The sequence below is a fragment of the Balaenoptera ricei genome, chromosome 8 (assembly GCF_028023285.1).
Source record: "Balaenoptera ricei isolate mBalRic1 chromosome 8, mBalRic1.hap2, whole genome shotgun sequence".
Taxonomy (NCBI): domain Eukaryota; kingdom Metazoa; phylum Chordata; class Mammalia; order Artiodactyla; family Balaenopteridae; genus Balaenoptera; species Balaenoptera ricei.
Window position 1 is genome coordinate 104,739,425 of NC_082646.1, and position 13,554 is coordinate 104,752,978.

Genomic DNA, 13,554 nt, shown 5'->3' on the forward strand with positions numbered 1-13,554 from the left:
GTTGTTTTGTTTCTTTTTAAAATCTAACTGTCTTATTTGATATATTTAGTGGTATGTTTCAATTTATGTCTACTGTTTTATTATTGTTGGCTGTTACCTTTGTTTTTTTCTTCTGTTTCCCCTTTCTTGCCTTTTTTGGGGTCCCTTGACGTTTTTTAGTATTCCATTTTAATTTGTCTCTTGCGATTTGGACTCTATCATTTTGAGGGTTTTTAATGGTTGTTCTGAGGCATTACATACTTAACTTTCACAATCACTTTAGCATCGGTATCTTATCAGTTGAATTGGAATGTAGAAACCTTGCCACCTATAGATGCCTTGACTTCCCACTGTGTGTGATCCTTGTCTTACATATTCCATCTCCATACATCGATGACTCCAGCAGAATAATTTTTGCTTTCAACTGTCAAACATTTTAAAGAAACTCAAGAGGAAAAGAAGTCTGTTGATATTTACCCAGATATTTGTCATTTCTGTTGTTCTTCATTCTTGATGCTTCACCTTTCCTTCTGGTATCTTTCTCTTGTCTGAAAAACTTCCTTTAGCAATTCTTTGAGAATAAGTCTGCTGGCAACAAATTCTCTAGTTTTCCTTTATTTGAGAAAGTATTTCCCTTCATTTCTGAAGGATATTTTCACTGAATATAGGTAGAGTTCCGGATTAGCAGTTCTTTCCTTTTAGCAATCTTAAAATGTGCTCCTTCTGTCTGGCCTCCATACTTTCTGATGAGAAATCCCCAGTCATTCAAATCATTGCTCCCTGATAGATAATGTGTCTTTTTTCTTCTGGTGCCTGCTTTTCAGAATTTTTTTTCCTTTGTTTTAATATTAAGTTTTTAGCAGTTTGATTCTTTTGTGGCTGGACATGGGTTTCCTTGGGTTTATCCTGTTTGGGTTTTGGTGACCTTCTTGAATCTGTAGATTTATATCTTTCAGCAAATCTGGACATCTTCAGCCATTACTTCTTCAAGGCTTTTTTTTTTAATTCAGCATTTCATAGACTTTTTTTTTTTTTGCCACACCACACGGCTTGCAGGATCTTCCCCAACCAGGGATTAAACCCAGGCCACCGCAGTGAAAGCCCAGAATCCTAACCACTAGGCCACCAGGGAAGTCCTCATAGAACTTTTGTTGTCATCTCACAGTCCCCTCAGGCTCTGTTAATTTTTCTTCAGTATATTTTCTCTCTGTGTTTAGATTGGATAAATTTTATTGATTTATCTTCATGTTTTCTCCATTCTGCTCTTGGATCCGTCCACTGAATTTTTTTTTTTCAGTTATTGTATTTTTAGTTCCAGAATCGCCATTTGCTTCTTCTTTAGATCTTCTAGTTGCTGAGATTTTCTGTTTTTCCAGTTGTCTTAAGAGTGCTGTGATTATTTGTTGGAGCATTTTTGTCAGAGAATTCCAACCGGACATCTTGGCATTGGTGTCTGTTGATTGCCTTTTCCCATGGGAGTTGAGATTTTCCTGGTCCTTGTATGCTTAGTAATTATGGATTGCAGCCTGCACATTTTGAATATGATGTTAGGAGACTCTGGGTCTTCTTTAAATCTTATGGAGACTGTTGATAGTTTGCTTTAGCAGTAACCCACTGGTTCTGGCTGTGGTTCCAACCTGCTTTCTGTGGCCTGTGGTTCCAATGTCCATTCAGACTTCAAAGCCTTTACAGTGCTCTTTGGATCTGTCGTGGGTGTGCCAGTCAGTGGTCCGCCTGGGATCTGGCAGGTGGCCTGTGAGTTTAGTTCTCAAAGTTTCAGGTGTGATAGTTCGGGTCAAATCCAAACATCTCCAGTTTGGTGCTGTGCCCGGGAGTTCATAAAAACCTTATGGTATTACTTTCTCAATCTATCCAGTACTTTCCTCTTCTCTGGGGCTCCCCCTTTCTGCCCCCCAGCCAGGAAGCTGGGGCCTTAGTTACTCTCCTCTGCTGTGTGCTCCCCTAACCACGTGGAGGGCCTCCGACTGGGAGACAGAAAGAAAGGCAACAGTGTTTCCCAGCGTTTTGGGATCACAGCTCCATAGTGTGGCATGGAAGGTTCTCCTCCTTGAGTTTTGACTCTGCAGGTTCCAGTAACTGCTGCTGTCCCCGTTGCCACAGAATTGTTTGTGGGCCAGAGCATGAGAGAAGGGAGAAAAGAGGGAAAAAACCAGTGTTTTGAGTCAGAACCAGAGGGCTCTTCCCGGAGTTCTGTCAGCACCTCAGTGATCTCTTTGGGGTCTCAGGCTTCACTGAGTTAGGGCTGGAGGGAAAAAAAAGCATTCAGCTCATTGCTGGTTCGGTGATGCTTCAAAGTTTGGTCTCCTTCCCCAGTCTGCCTGCGGCTGTTTACCTTGCAGAGGCCTCAAATAACTGCTCCGTGCATTCTGTTAGGTTATACAGCCACATGTAGTGGGAGAGACAGATGTGAGTGTCTACTCCATCTCACCCATAACCGGAGCCCTTCTCTCCATCTTTAGGCTGGTATTACCTCAGGGCCAGATTTCTAGGTGGGAAATCTGCAGTCAAGGTCAGCGGCCAAGGAGAAATGGACAGCAACTAGTACAGAGAGAGGGAGGCCGATGGGTGGCTTAGCCCAGACGTGGTGTCTAGTGGGAGCCAGGCTGGGGTGAGGGGTGAGCCTCTAGTCCAGGTCCCAGCCTCTACCCTTATCCCCTGACCGTTATTGGTGAAGCACCAGTCTCGTCCTTGCCCAGGGAGGGCTTGGAGGCCCCGCCTGTCCTGCTGGTTGCTTACTGCTATGGCCATGCGCCTGGGGCTTTCTGGGCCTGCAGAGGAGGAAAGGTACCAGCATCGATCTGCTGAAGCAACTAGGACTTTTAAAAAGTTGTTTTTGAAATTGGTATGTAGCCATATCACAAGAAGTTTGGAAAATGAAGGGGAAAAAAAATGCCATCCCTAATCTGTGTTACCAGCCTATATAGTAGTAACCTCTGTTAGCATTTGACAGTATTTTCTTTTTTTTTTTTTTAGTATTTTCTTTTTTTTTCAACTATTAGGAAAGAGTCGATACACAGTGTGTGTGTGTGTGTGTGTGTATACACATAAAAGTTATAAAGCATAATAATAAAAAATTAACACATGTGTACCCATCCACCCCCTTAAATAGAACATTAACCATAACTTTCAAAGCTGCCTTTCTGTCCCTTCCCAATCTGGTTCATTTTTTTTTATTATTATTACTTTTGGCTGCGTTGGGTCTTTGTTGTTGCACGCGGGCTTTTTCTAGTTGTGACCAGCGGGGGCTACTCTTCCTTGTAGTGTGTGGGCTTCTCATTGCAACGGCTCCTCTTGTTGCAGAGCACGGGGTCTAGGTGCGCAGGCTTCAGTAGTTGTGCCTCGTGGGCTCTAGAGCACAGACTCAGTAGTTGTGGCGCACAGGCTTAGTTGCTCCGTGGCATGTGGGATCTTCCCGGACCAGGGCTTGAACCCGTGTCCCCTGCATTGGGAGGCGGATTCTCAGCCACTGCACCACTGGGGAAGTCCCCCGTTCTTAATTCTTTTTTCAAATATAACTTTTTATATAGTTATAACCTCTGCTAGCAGAGGTTACTATAGGCTGGTGAGGTAGATTAGGGATGGCATTTTTTTCCTTTATTTTCCAAACTTCTTATGATGCAGCTACATAATAATTTCAAAAACAACTTTTTCAAAGTACTAGTTGGCTCAGCAGATCAATCTGGATCATCCAGTCTTGAGCCTGACTTTTGTGTTGCCCACAACTTGGCAGGGCTCAGGTGAGGGCACTCATGATGCAGGCCCTTGGGAGGCCTTTGGGGTCGTCCTGGCCCAGCGTGGGGCTGCCCTCACTCCCCCACCGCCACCCCCCCAGGAGAAGGAGCGACAGCGCCTGGAGAACCTGCGGCGGAAGGAGGAGGCCGAGCAGCTCCGCAGGCAGAAGGTGGAGGAGGACAAGCGGCGACGGCTGGAGGAGGTGAAGCTGTAAGTGCCCGCCCCTGCCCCAGCCCCCTCTGGCCCCCCTCCGGCCCCCCCTCCGGCCCCCCTCCAGCTCCCCCCCGGCCCCCCCTGGCCCTGCTCCGGCCCCCCTCCAGCTCCCCCCCGGCTCCCCCGGCCTTGCTGTGCCCCCATGACCACCGTGTGCCTGCAGGAAGCGTGAGGAGCGCCTCCGCAAGGTGCTGCAGGCCCGGGAACGGGTGGAGCAGATGAAGGAGGAGAAGAAGAAGCAGATCGAGCAGAAGTTTGCTCAGATCGACGAGAAGACGGAGAAGGTGCAGGCCTCGGGCTGTGGGCAGCAGCTTCCCTGGGCTGTGCCCTGGCGGGACCCAGGCCCGTCACACTGGGTGGCCTGAGGGTTAGGACTGGACCCGTCCGGAAGTTACGGGTTCGATGCCCTGTATCCCTCTCCTGGCCGTCCGTGGGCCGTGGGGTCTGTTCTGAGCCACGTGGAGGGTGGAAGGGCTGCCCTGGACCGAGCACAGCCCTGCGCTCCGGGCAGGACTGGCTCCCGGGTGTCCCCTCCCCTGGGCTGTGGGGAGCAAGCCGGGGCCACAGGGACGTGGAGTGTCTGCTCCGCAGAGTACTGGGCCCCACCCTGTACGGCTGAGTGGCGGGGGGCTGCTCCAATGGGCGTCTGTGGGTGGGCTCCGCAGGCCAAGGAGGAGCGGCTGGCCGAGGAGAAGGCCAAGAAGAAGGCAGCGGCCAAGAAGATGGAGGAGGTGGAGGCGCGCAGGAGGCAGGAGGAGGAGGCGCGGAGGCTCAGGTGGCTGCAGCAGGTACGAGCGCCGGGCTCGGGCGTCAGGAGGAGGCGGGGGAGGGCGGCACTGCCTCCGTGCCCCTGCACCGCTGGGCACACCCCCCTCTGTCGGGTTGATCTTGGTGGGTCTTGCTGCCTTGAGCTCACAAGGAGGTTTAACAAAGGCCATGGAGATGGGGATGGTGATGGCGACTTGCCTTGTGTTTTCTGTAGAGGCAGCAGTTTGAGGGTTAAGTGCATGGAGGCTGGAGCCAGACTTCCAATCTCAGTTCTGCCATCTATTAGCTGTGTGACCCTGGGTGGGTTACTTGACCTCTCTGTGCTGTGGTTCCTTCAGGTAGCAGTGGTATCTACTCGATAGGGTTGTTGTGAGGATTAAACGTTCTGCCTCTAAGATTATGGGCCTACCTCTTCCTGGGAACTGTCGGTCTTATGGCTCTAGGGAACACAAAGCTGTCATTAGGGGGTTATAAGACTAATGGCTAAAATTTATTGAGTATTTACATTGTGCCAGGCAGTGTTCTAAGTGCGTCATGTGTATAAACTCAGCAGTCTTATGAGGCGTGGGTGTGACTGTTGTCCCCATTTTATCAATGAGGGTAGAACCGAGGCCAGGAGGCTTCTGTGACTTGCCTCATGTCACCCAGCTCATGAGTTTGGCTCCATCCAGTCTGTACCCTTAACTACTAAATCTGCTGCTGCAGCAAAAGAAGTTGTCACAAGATGCTCCTCAAGCCGGTTGCAGTGGTCCTTGTAGATGGAGCCTTGTATGGGGTGTCCCTGGGCTCAGCCCCTGCTGTTCCTTTTTTTTTTAATTTATTTATTTTTTAAAATTTTTGGCTGCGTTGGGTCTTCTTGCTGCGCGGGCTTTCTCTAGTTGCGGCGAGCGGGGACTACTCTTCGTTGTGGTGCGCGGGCTTCTCATTGTGGTGGCTTCTCTTGTTGCGGAGCACGGGGTCTAGGTGCGCAGGCTTCAGTAGTTGTGGCGCGTGGGCTCAGTAGTTGTGGCTTGCGGGCTCTAGAGCGCAGGCTCAGTAGTTGTGGCGCATGGGCTTAGTTGCTCCGCGGCCTGTGGGATCTTCCCGGACCAGGGCTCGAACCCGTGTGCCCTGCATTGGCAGACGGATTCTTAACCACTGCGCCACCAGGGAAGTCGGCCCCTGTTGTTCTTGACGCAAGAGGGGCTGCTGGGAAGGACAGGCCCTCCGTCCAACCGCTCCTCCCCCCAACCCCCCCCCCCCCCCCGTTCCTCCCTCCCAGACCCGCTCTTGCCTCTCCAGCCCAGGCTGGCCTGCGGGCCCTGACCTTGCTCTCTGGTCACAGGAGGAGGAGGAGAGGCGCCACCAGGAGCTGCTGCAGAAGAGGAAGGAGGAGGAGCAGGAGCGGCTGCGGAAGGCGGCCGAGGCCAAGCGGCTGGCGGAGCAGCGCGAGCAGGAGCGGCTCCAGGCCGAGAGGTGAGGGGTCCCGGTGGCCCGGCCCCCAGGTGACCTTGCAGCACCTCGCCGTCACATCCGCTGTCGTCCTGTGCGTGCGTGTGGCTGAGAGGCAGATGGAGCCGTCACCTAGAGGCAGCTCCCGCCTTCACTCGGGAGTTTGGAGAAGAAGGACAGGCTTTCTTCCTGGCTCCAAACAAAGCGAACCACCCAGACGTGGTGCGTTGGCTGCTGGAGATTCAGGGAGTAATGGGCAGGGTCACTCGGGATTGTGTCCCTGTTCTGCTTCCAGCCGGATGAGCTGAGCCCTTCGGTTCGTTTTTCTCTCAGCTGACATAAGGGGGCGGGGGACCCGCAGGACGAGCCAGCATTTCTCAGCAGCCACTGAGGGCCTCTGGGTGGGAGAGTCAGTCCACCGCATGCTGTGATTCATTGCGGGGCCTTCGGCATCCCTGGCTCCCGTCCACCGTGCGTGCTCCTCTGGTGCTGGTGCTGACTCGGGTTGCCCCCCACCACCATTTCCCGACTGCCCCGCCTCCCCCCAACTGGGGACTGTGGCCGATGAGCCCTCGCAGAGGCAGGGGTCTCTGCGATAGGCAAGAGTTCCGCGTTTATTTCCACAAGCGTTTACCCAAGGCCGGTCCCTGTGCCGGGTTGTGCCGGGCCCTGGGGATGCCAGGAGGATAAGCCTCCGTCACCCCTGGCCGGGAGGTCTGTGGGATCCTGCGCCTGGGTGCAGACGCAGACTCCGCCCGTGTAGACTCTCAGGTGGGCCCAGGCCCAGGCCTTGCCTCTCCCCTGCTTCCACCCCCTGGGGAGCACCAGGCAGCACTTTTTTCCATGTCCGTCTTTGTGGGTGGCTACAGGCCCAGGGGAGAAGGAGGTGGGTCACAGGCAGAGGGCTGACTGTGTCAGGGCCATCGTGTCGTTTGGCACAAAGGGGTCCCTGGTCCTGTGGGCAGAATCAGAGACAGGAGTCTGGGAGGGGGACAGAGGGTGGCAGCTGATGTGGCTTTAGAATTGGATGTGTGTCGGGCGGCGCCAGGGGCTTCAGGGGATGATGGTCATAATGTCTGGCAGCTCGGGTGGGTACCGAGCCACACGCTTTCCACACGTTTCCTTGTTTAATCCTCACGTGAAGACACCTGCAGCGTGGGTACCAGCTGCTCCACTTCCCAGAGGGGGACACAGGTTCAGAGAGGTTCTGTGACTTGTTCAGCGTCATGAGCGAGTAAGTGGAGGTGGCTCTGACCCTGTGAACGGCCCCTCCCTGCTTCGTGTCAGGCTTGGGGCCGGGTGTTGGCCTGTGGGTCAGGACGAGCGGCGGTAGCTCAGATGACCTCATTTTGTTCTCGTGGCAGCTCTGGAGGAAAGGTGTTATGCTCCCCATTGTACAGCAGGCAAGACTGAGGCACAGAGATCTAAGTTGTGTGGAGGAGCGGGGGCCCAGTTTGGGGGGCCTCGAGGCTGAGTGCTTCCACACCCTCGGCTGTGCACTTCTAGCCCCTTGGGCGCAAGCACAGCTGCTGGCTCTTAGCTGGCGTGCCCGTCCTGCCATTCCCTCTTCCGCGGCGTGTGCCAGGGGCCTGGCTTCCCTGGCAAGGATGGAACAGGGCCGGCCCTCAGCTTCCTGCCCTGACAGGCTCTTGCTCGGTCCTCAGGGAGCTGCAGGAGAGGGAGAAGGCCCTGCGGCTACAGAAGGAGCGGCTGCAGAGGGAGCTGGAGGAGAAGAAGAAAAAGGTAAAGGGGAGCCAGGCCTGTGGCTCCCACGGGGTCTGCCCTGAGCTTTGGGCTGGGGAGGCCGGGTCCAGGGGCCCTGGTGCAGGAGCCGCCCTGCCTGCCTTGCTGCACGCCGTTGGTGTGGGGGAGGGGAGGACGCACACGTGGTCTGTGACATCCCGCCGCCTGCCGGGTCCCAGGAAGAAGAGCAGCGCCTGGCTGAGCAGCGGCTGCAAGAGGAGCAGGAGAAGAAAGCCAAGGAGGCCGCGGCAGCCAGCAAAAGCCTGAACGTGACCGTGGATGTGCAGGTGAGGTCCGGGCATCAGGGTGGAGAGGGCCCCCTGGCTCTGATTATTCTCTTCCCAGTAGCTGGAGGCACAGGCTCTATATATTAGGACCATAAGAAAGTGGAAGGATACAGTTGGCCCAGTTGTTTTTTTTACTATATTTGAAATATATCTTCTTCCTTATTCTGAAAGTAGAATTTGTTGTAAAAAAAAAAGAAAAAAGAAAAGAAACTAAACTTTATAAAAGAATATAAAACAAAAGCAAAAGAAAGGTACTCCCAGAGGGAAAGTCTAAGTCTGGTGTATATCTTTCTATATTTTACGTATAAATACATTTTATACACACACTTTCTCTCACACACACATATACATAGTTTTAAATGGGCACAGACTATGCATACTGTCTTAGTCTGTTCGTGCTGCTACAACAAATTACCCTAGACTGGGTGGCTTAAACGACAGACGTGCTGGGAAGTCCAGGGTCAAGGCGCTGGCAGATCCAGGGTCTGATGAGAGCCCTCCTCTGGTTCACAGACGGCCGTCTTCTCGCTGTGTCCTCACATGGCCAAAGGGGAGAGGGAGCTCTCTTTTCTAAGGGAACTAATCCCGTTCATGAGGGCTCTGCCCTCATGACCTGCGTACCTCCCAAAGGCCCCACCTCCAAATACCATCACATCATGGGTTAGGATTTAACATGGGAATTTGGCGGGGGGGAATACAGACATTTAGTCCACAACACATACCATTTGGCAGTTTGAGTTTTTCTCATTTTTTTCCTTTCATTTAATGTATCCTAGACATCTGTCTGTTTCACCGCTTGTAAATCTCTTACTTTTGACTGCTGTGTTCCAGCTAGTGGTACCAGAATGTCTTTAACCAGTCCCTTATGACAAGCATTTAGGCTATTAATGCTGTTACAAACAAAATGTGGTATAAGGTTTTCATTGCAACACGGTTTAAGATGTTGAAAACTTGGAAGTTAGCTGAACCGCATGGTTAAATTACAAATCGTGGGGTTCCCAGTGGAGTGCCCTGCTGCGGGTCACAGGACACACACTGACACGCTAACCTAGAAGGATGTTTACAACATACTTTCACATGAGAAAGGAAGACACGGAGTCATGTATGTGGTGTGATTTTTTTTTTTTTTAATTAAAAAGCGACCCCCTGAACCTTTTTCTTTTTTCCCGTGAAATGAGGGGAGATGGCCAGAGCCCCATGCTCCTCAGTGGCGGGAGGTGCCAGCCTGCAGGGCAGGCAGCTGAAGGCCTTGTTCATCTTTTCCAGTCCCCAGCTTGCACCTCGTATCAAATGACTCCACAAGGACACAGGGCCCCCCCCAAGATCAACCCGGATAACTACGGGATGGATCTGAACAGCGATGACTCCACCGACGACGAGGCCCATCCCCGGAAGCCCATCCCCCACTGGGCCAGAGGTGAGCAGGGCCCGGAGCTCCCCAGGAGAGCTGGGTCCCCACTTGTGACTTCGAGCCCTGGAGGGGGTGGCTCAGCGGCTGCGGGGGTCAGGAGCCCGTTGTACCCACGGGCTGGCAGCTTGAGTCGTTGGCCGACAGGTCTGCATCGGGCCTCGGGATGCGCCTGGGGAAGGGTGGGCGCCCTGTGGCCAGTGGGCTCATCTGAGGACCAGACCTACGACGTTGGGCGCTTCCATTCTCAACAGATACATTAGATTTCAGCTGGCTGCTGGCAGACTCTTATCGGGCTGCCCCTTTGGAGTCCCGCCCAGCAGGCCACAGGGACCCAAATATGCTGCCTGGGGGTGGGAATAGAGCTAAGGGTAGCAGGGTTTCGGCAGCGCACCAAGAGCTGGAGCAAGGGGTTCCAGCCAACTGGGGGAGGAGTTGGAGATGGGGGAGGGAGTACTTGAGGCTCAGCAGGATTGGACGCTGAGTTTACAGGCCTCTTAAACAGGAGTGTGGGTAAGTGTGAAGGTGCCACCTCAGGCCTGGGTGCAAGGCCTGCGGGGAGTGAGCAGGGCCAGTGCATGCAGCGGCTGCCTCACAGAGTTGGCCGAGCTGGGGTCGGGGCGGGCTGCAGTCTGACTCCCCGGAGGAAGGGCCCAGAACCCTGGAGGGGATCAGCGCTGTACAGAAGAGAGCTTGCTTTGTGAGTTTCACCTCATCTGAGCCCCACAGTAACTGGAATCTGACTTCGTCTCCTTAACATCCAGTCATTCCGGAGGTGGCAGCAGGCAAGGGTCAGCGTGGCCGGGGAGCCCTTGACCTTTACCATCCTACTTAAACTCTCACTCAGTTTTCCCATCTGTGGAATGGGGGTGCTTAGAGCACCCAGCTGAGAAGGGCTATCGAGGATGAAGTGAGTTAGCGTAGGAAGGCCTGGTGCAGGGCAAGTGCCGGGCACACATTCTGCTTCCCGACCCCCCCGGGGTCCTCCTCAGCCTTGCTGGCCGGGCTCTGAGCCACCGGCAGTGTCAGCCTGCACCAGGCGTCGTGGGGCTGTGGTGCTGATGAGATGAGTAGCCAACCAAGGCAGTCGAGGATGGCATCAGATGCTTTGGTTCTGGAGCTGGACTTGTCCTCAAATCCCGGCTTTGCGAGTCTCTAGCTGTGTGCCTTTGGGCGGATCTCACCCTTGTAAACCGGGGCGGGTAGAGGGCCTGCCTCCGAGGTGGCTGTGGGGATGAGGGGGTCATGCAGTGACCTCAGCCAAGCGCCTGGCTCACGTGAGTCGCTAGAGAGCAGCTGTAAGAGCGTGCAGTGAGAGGTTATCAGTGTTTGTGGGGGTGGTGGGGGGGCGGGTGGAGGAGGGCCCTGAGAGGAGCTGATTTGACAGGAGGTGAAGGAATGCTGAGGTGGAGAGGGCGACGAGGGCTCTTTGTGGGGGGCAGGGGGATGGGGCAGTTCAGGGGGAACCCCAGGGCAGTGACCCAGCCCTTGGTGTCCTCCTGCAGGCACCCAGCTTAGCCAGGCCATCATCCACCAGTACTACCACCCCCCGAACCTTCTGGAGCTCTTTGGAACCATTCTCCCACTGGACTTGGAGGACATCTTCAAGAAGAGCAAGCCCCGCTACCATAAGCGCACCAGCTCTGCCGTGTGGAACTCGCCGCCCCTGCAGGGCACCAGGGTCCCTGGCAGCCTGGCCTACAGCCTGAAGAAGCACTGAGCCCAGGCCCTCGGGCCTGCTCAGCCGTCTCAGCCTTCATCTGTGTCTGTATGTCTGTGTCTCTGTTGGTCTGGTGCCATCCTGCCTGGTATCCTGTCGCTGAGGGTTCAGTCAAGTGTATATAAACGTCCTCTGTGGGCTACAGGTGGAAAGCGGCTCGGGCCTGCTGGGAGGCTGAGCTTGATGGGTGTTCGGGGAAGACCCAGGCCCAGCCTTGCCTGGTCTGCTGACAGCACTCTGTAAATAGATTGTTAGAGTTCAGCTGAATTTTAGCCTCTAGTGTTTGAGAGCTAGGTTAATAAAGTCTGTTCCTTCATGCCTGCTGTGAGTGTCATGAAGACTGGGCTTCTCTGCAGAAAGCCCTGGACCCTGGCCCTGTCTCGGGCCGCTGGATGGGCTGGAGGAATAGGAACTGCTTATTCTCCTGGGGTGTGCGTCAAGGTCCCCTGGGTCCCACCCCCAGAGATGCCGACGGAGTGGGTGATTCTGATGCCAGCCCTGGACAACCCTGAGAAACACTTCAGTTCCTTTCATGTTGGGGCCGGTGACGATACTTCCTGTTTTTCTGGGGAGCGCCCTGCCTGTAAAGGGGGACTCATTCAGTGGGTAAGACCTGGAGTTGAGGTCAGGGGAACTGGGCTCTTGACACAGCTCTGCTGCTTAAGAGAGGCCCTCAGCCCCTCCACGCCTCAGGCTCCACCCACCCTTGCTGCACGGATGGTGAAAGGACTTAAGAACGTGGACGAGCTGCTGAAGCAGGAGATCTGGGTTAGGAAGGCGCCGCCTCCTGAAACTCCCTCGGGACCAGTGCGCGCAAGTAGTTGAGATGTTTCTCCAACAAATCCAGGCAGCTGCTAGTTAAGTGCTTAGTGTCCGTGGAAGCTGGCCCTGCGCCATCGCTGCCAACCGTGTTCTAAACGTGCCACAACTTCATCATCTCCTACTCCAGCCCCTGGAACGGGGGTTGGTGAATTGGGGCCTATGGGCCAAATCAAGTTGCAGTCCATTTTTGTAAAGTTTCGTTGGAAGCCGCCCAGTAGAAATGAACGCCTGTTGTCTCCGGCTACTCTGCTGAGGGCAGAGTTCAGTAGTTACAACAGAGGCCTTATGGTTCGCAAAGCTGAGAATATTTACTATGAACCTTTACAGAAAATGTTTGCTGACCCTGCTTTGGGACAAAATCAAGGCTGAATATAAGAGAGCTTTTTAAAATGAGTAAAGAGTGAATGCACACAACAGGCTGAAATCTAGAAGATTCCACCATGCAAAGAAAAACATTTTGCAGTTCATTCAAATACGGTGTGAATTTAAATTTGTTCCACATGTTCTCTGATGAGAAACTGTTGTGTTGAGTCAACTGGTGAGTGTGTCTTTGCCTGAAACCACAATGTCAAAATATTACCTCTTATAAAAGCATATTTATATAGTGTGTTTGAGAAAAAAATTGTCATTCAGCAAAAAGGTAGTGACAGGTTGCACTGCATCTTCACTAGTACTTGATATTGTCAGTGCTTCTTATTTTAGCCATTCTAATAGACGCGTAGTGAATTCTCATCGTGGTTTTAATTTGCATTTCCGTAACAGCTGGTGATGGTGAACATCTGCTCATGTGCTTACTTGCCATCTGTGTATCTTCTTTGGCAAAGTGTTTGTTCAACTCATTTGTTCTTTTTTTTTTTTTTGGTTCCTTTTTTACTGGGCCACGATTTCTTTCTTCATGTGCCTTGTGTTTGTTTTTGTTTTTGTTTTCTGCCATGCCACATGGCATGTGAGATTTTAGTTCCCCAACCAGGGGACCAGGTATCAAACCCATGCCCGCTGCAGTGGAAGCACGGAGTCTTAACCACTGGGCCACCAGGGAAGTCCCTCATTTGTTCATTTTTAAATTGAGTTGTTAGTTTTCTTACTGTTGTGTTTAGAATCTCTACGTATTAAGGATACAAATCTGATGTCAGATACGTGCTTTGCAGTATTTTCTCCTAGTCTGCAACTTGTCTCTTCATTCACTTAACAGTATTTTTCATAGAGCGAAAATTTTAAGTTTGTTGAAATCCAACTTAGCAACTTTTTTCCTTTTATGGACTGTGCTTTTTTGGCTTCATGTCTAAGAAATCTTTGTCTAGCCCCAGTTCTCAAAGATTTTCTCCTATATTTTCTTCTAAATAGTTTATAGATTTATATATTACATTTAGGCTTATGATCTGTTTTGAGTTAATTTTTTTTTAATGTGAGGTTTATGTTTTTTGTTTTGG

At 52.6% G+C, this 13,554-nt stretch overlaps 1 protein-coding gene across 3 annotated transcripts in view; it reads left to right on the forward strand.

The window, feature by feature from the left end:
- Nucleotides 1–13,325, forward strand: part of INCENP (inner centromere protein) — a 28,886-nt gene extending 15,561 nt beyond the window's left edge. For 2 of the 3 annotated variants that reach the window (XM_059931764.1, XM_059931761.1), the window contains exons 11-18: nucleotides 3,833–3,942; nucleotides 4,109–4,229; nucleotides 4,611–4,733; nucleotides 6,038–6,168; nucleotides 7,809–7,887; nucleotides 8,067–8,174; nucleotides 9,441–9,591; nucleotides 11,088–13,325. In XM_059931764.1, coding sequence (XP_059787747.1) covers nucleotides 3,833–3,942; nucleotides 4,109–4,229; nucleotides 4,611–4,733; nucleotides 6,038–6,168; nucleotides 7,809–7,887; nucleotides 8,067–8,174; nucleotides 9,441–9,591; nucleotides 11,088–11,302 — 1,038 coding nt within the window. In that variant the 3' untranslated portion in view covers nucleotides 11,303–13,325. The remainder of the gene's footprint in view (nucleotides 1–3,832; nucleotides 3,943–4,108; nucleotides 4,230–4,610; nucleotides 4,734–6,037; nucleotides 6,169–7,808; nucleotides 7,888–8,066; nucleotides 8,175–9,440; nucleotides 9,592–11,087) is intronic. The other variant, XM_059931763.1, reaches the window with a different exon arrangement.
- Nucleotides 13,326–13,554: the final 229 nt, after the last annotated feature.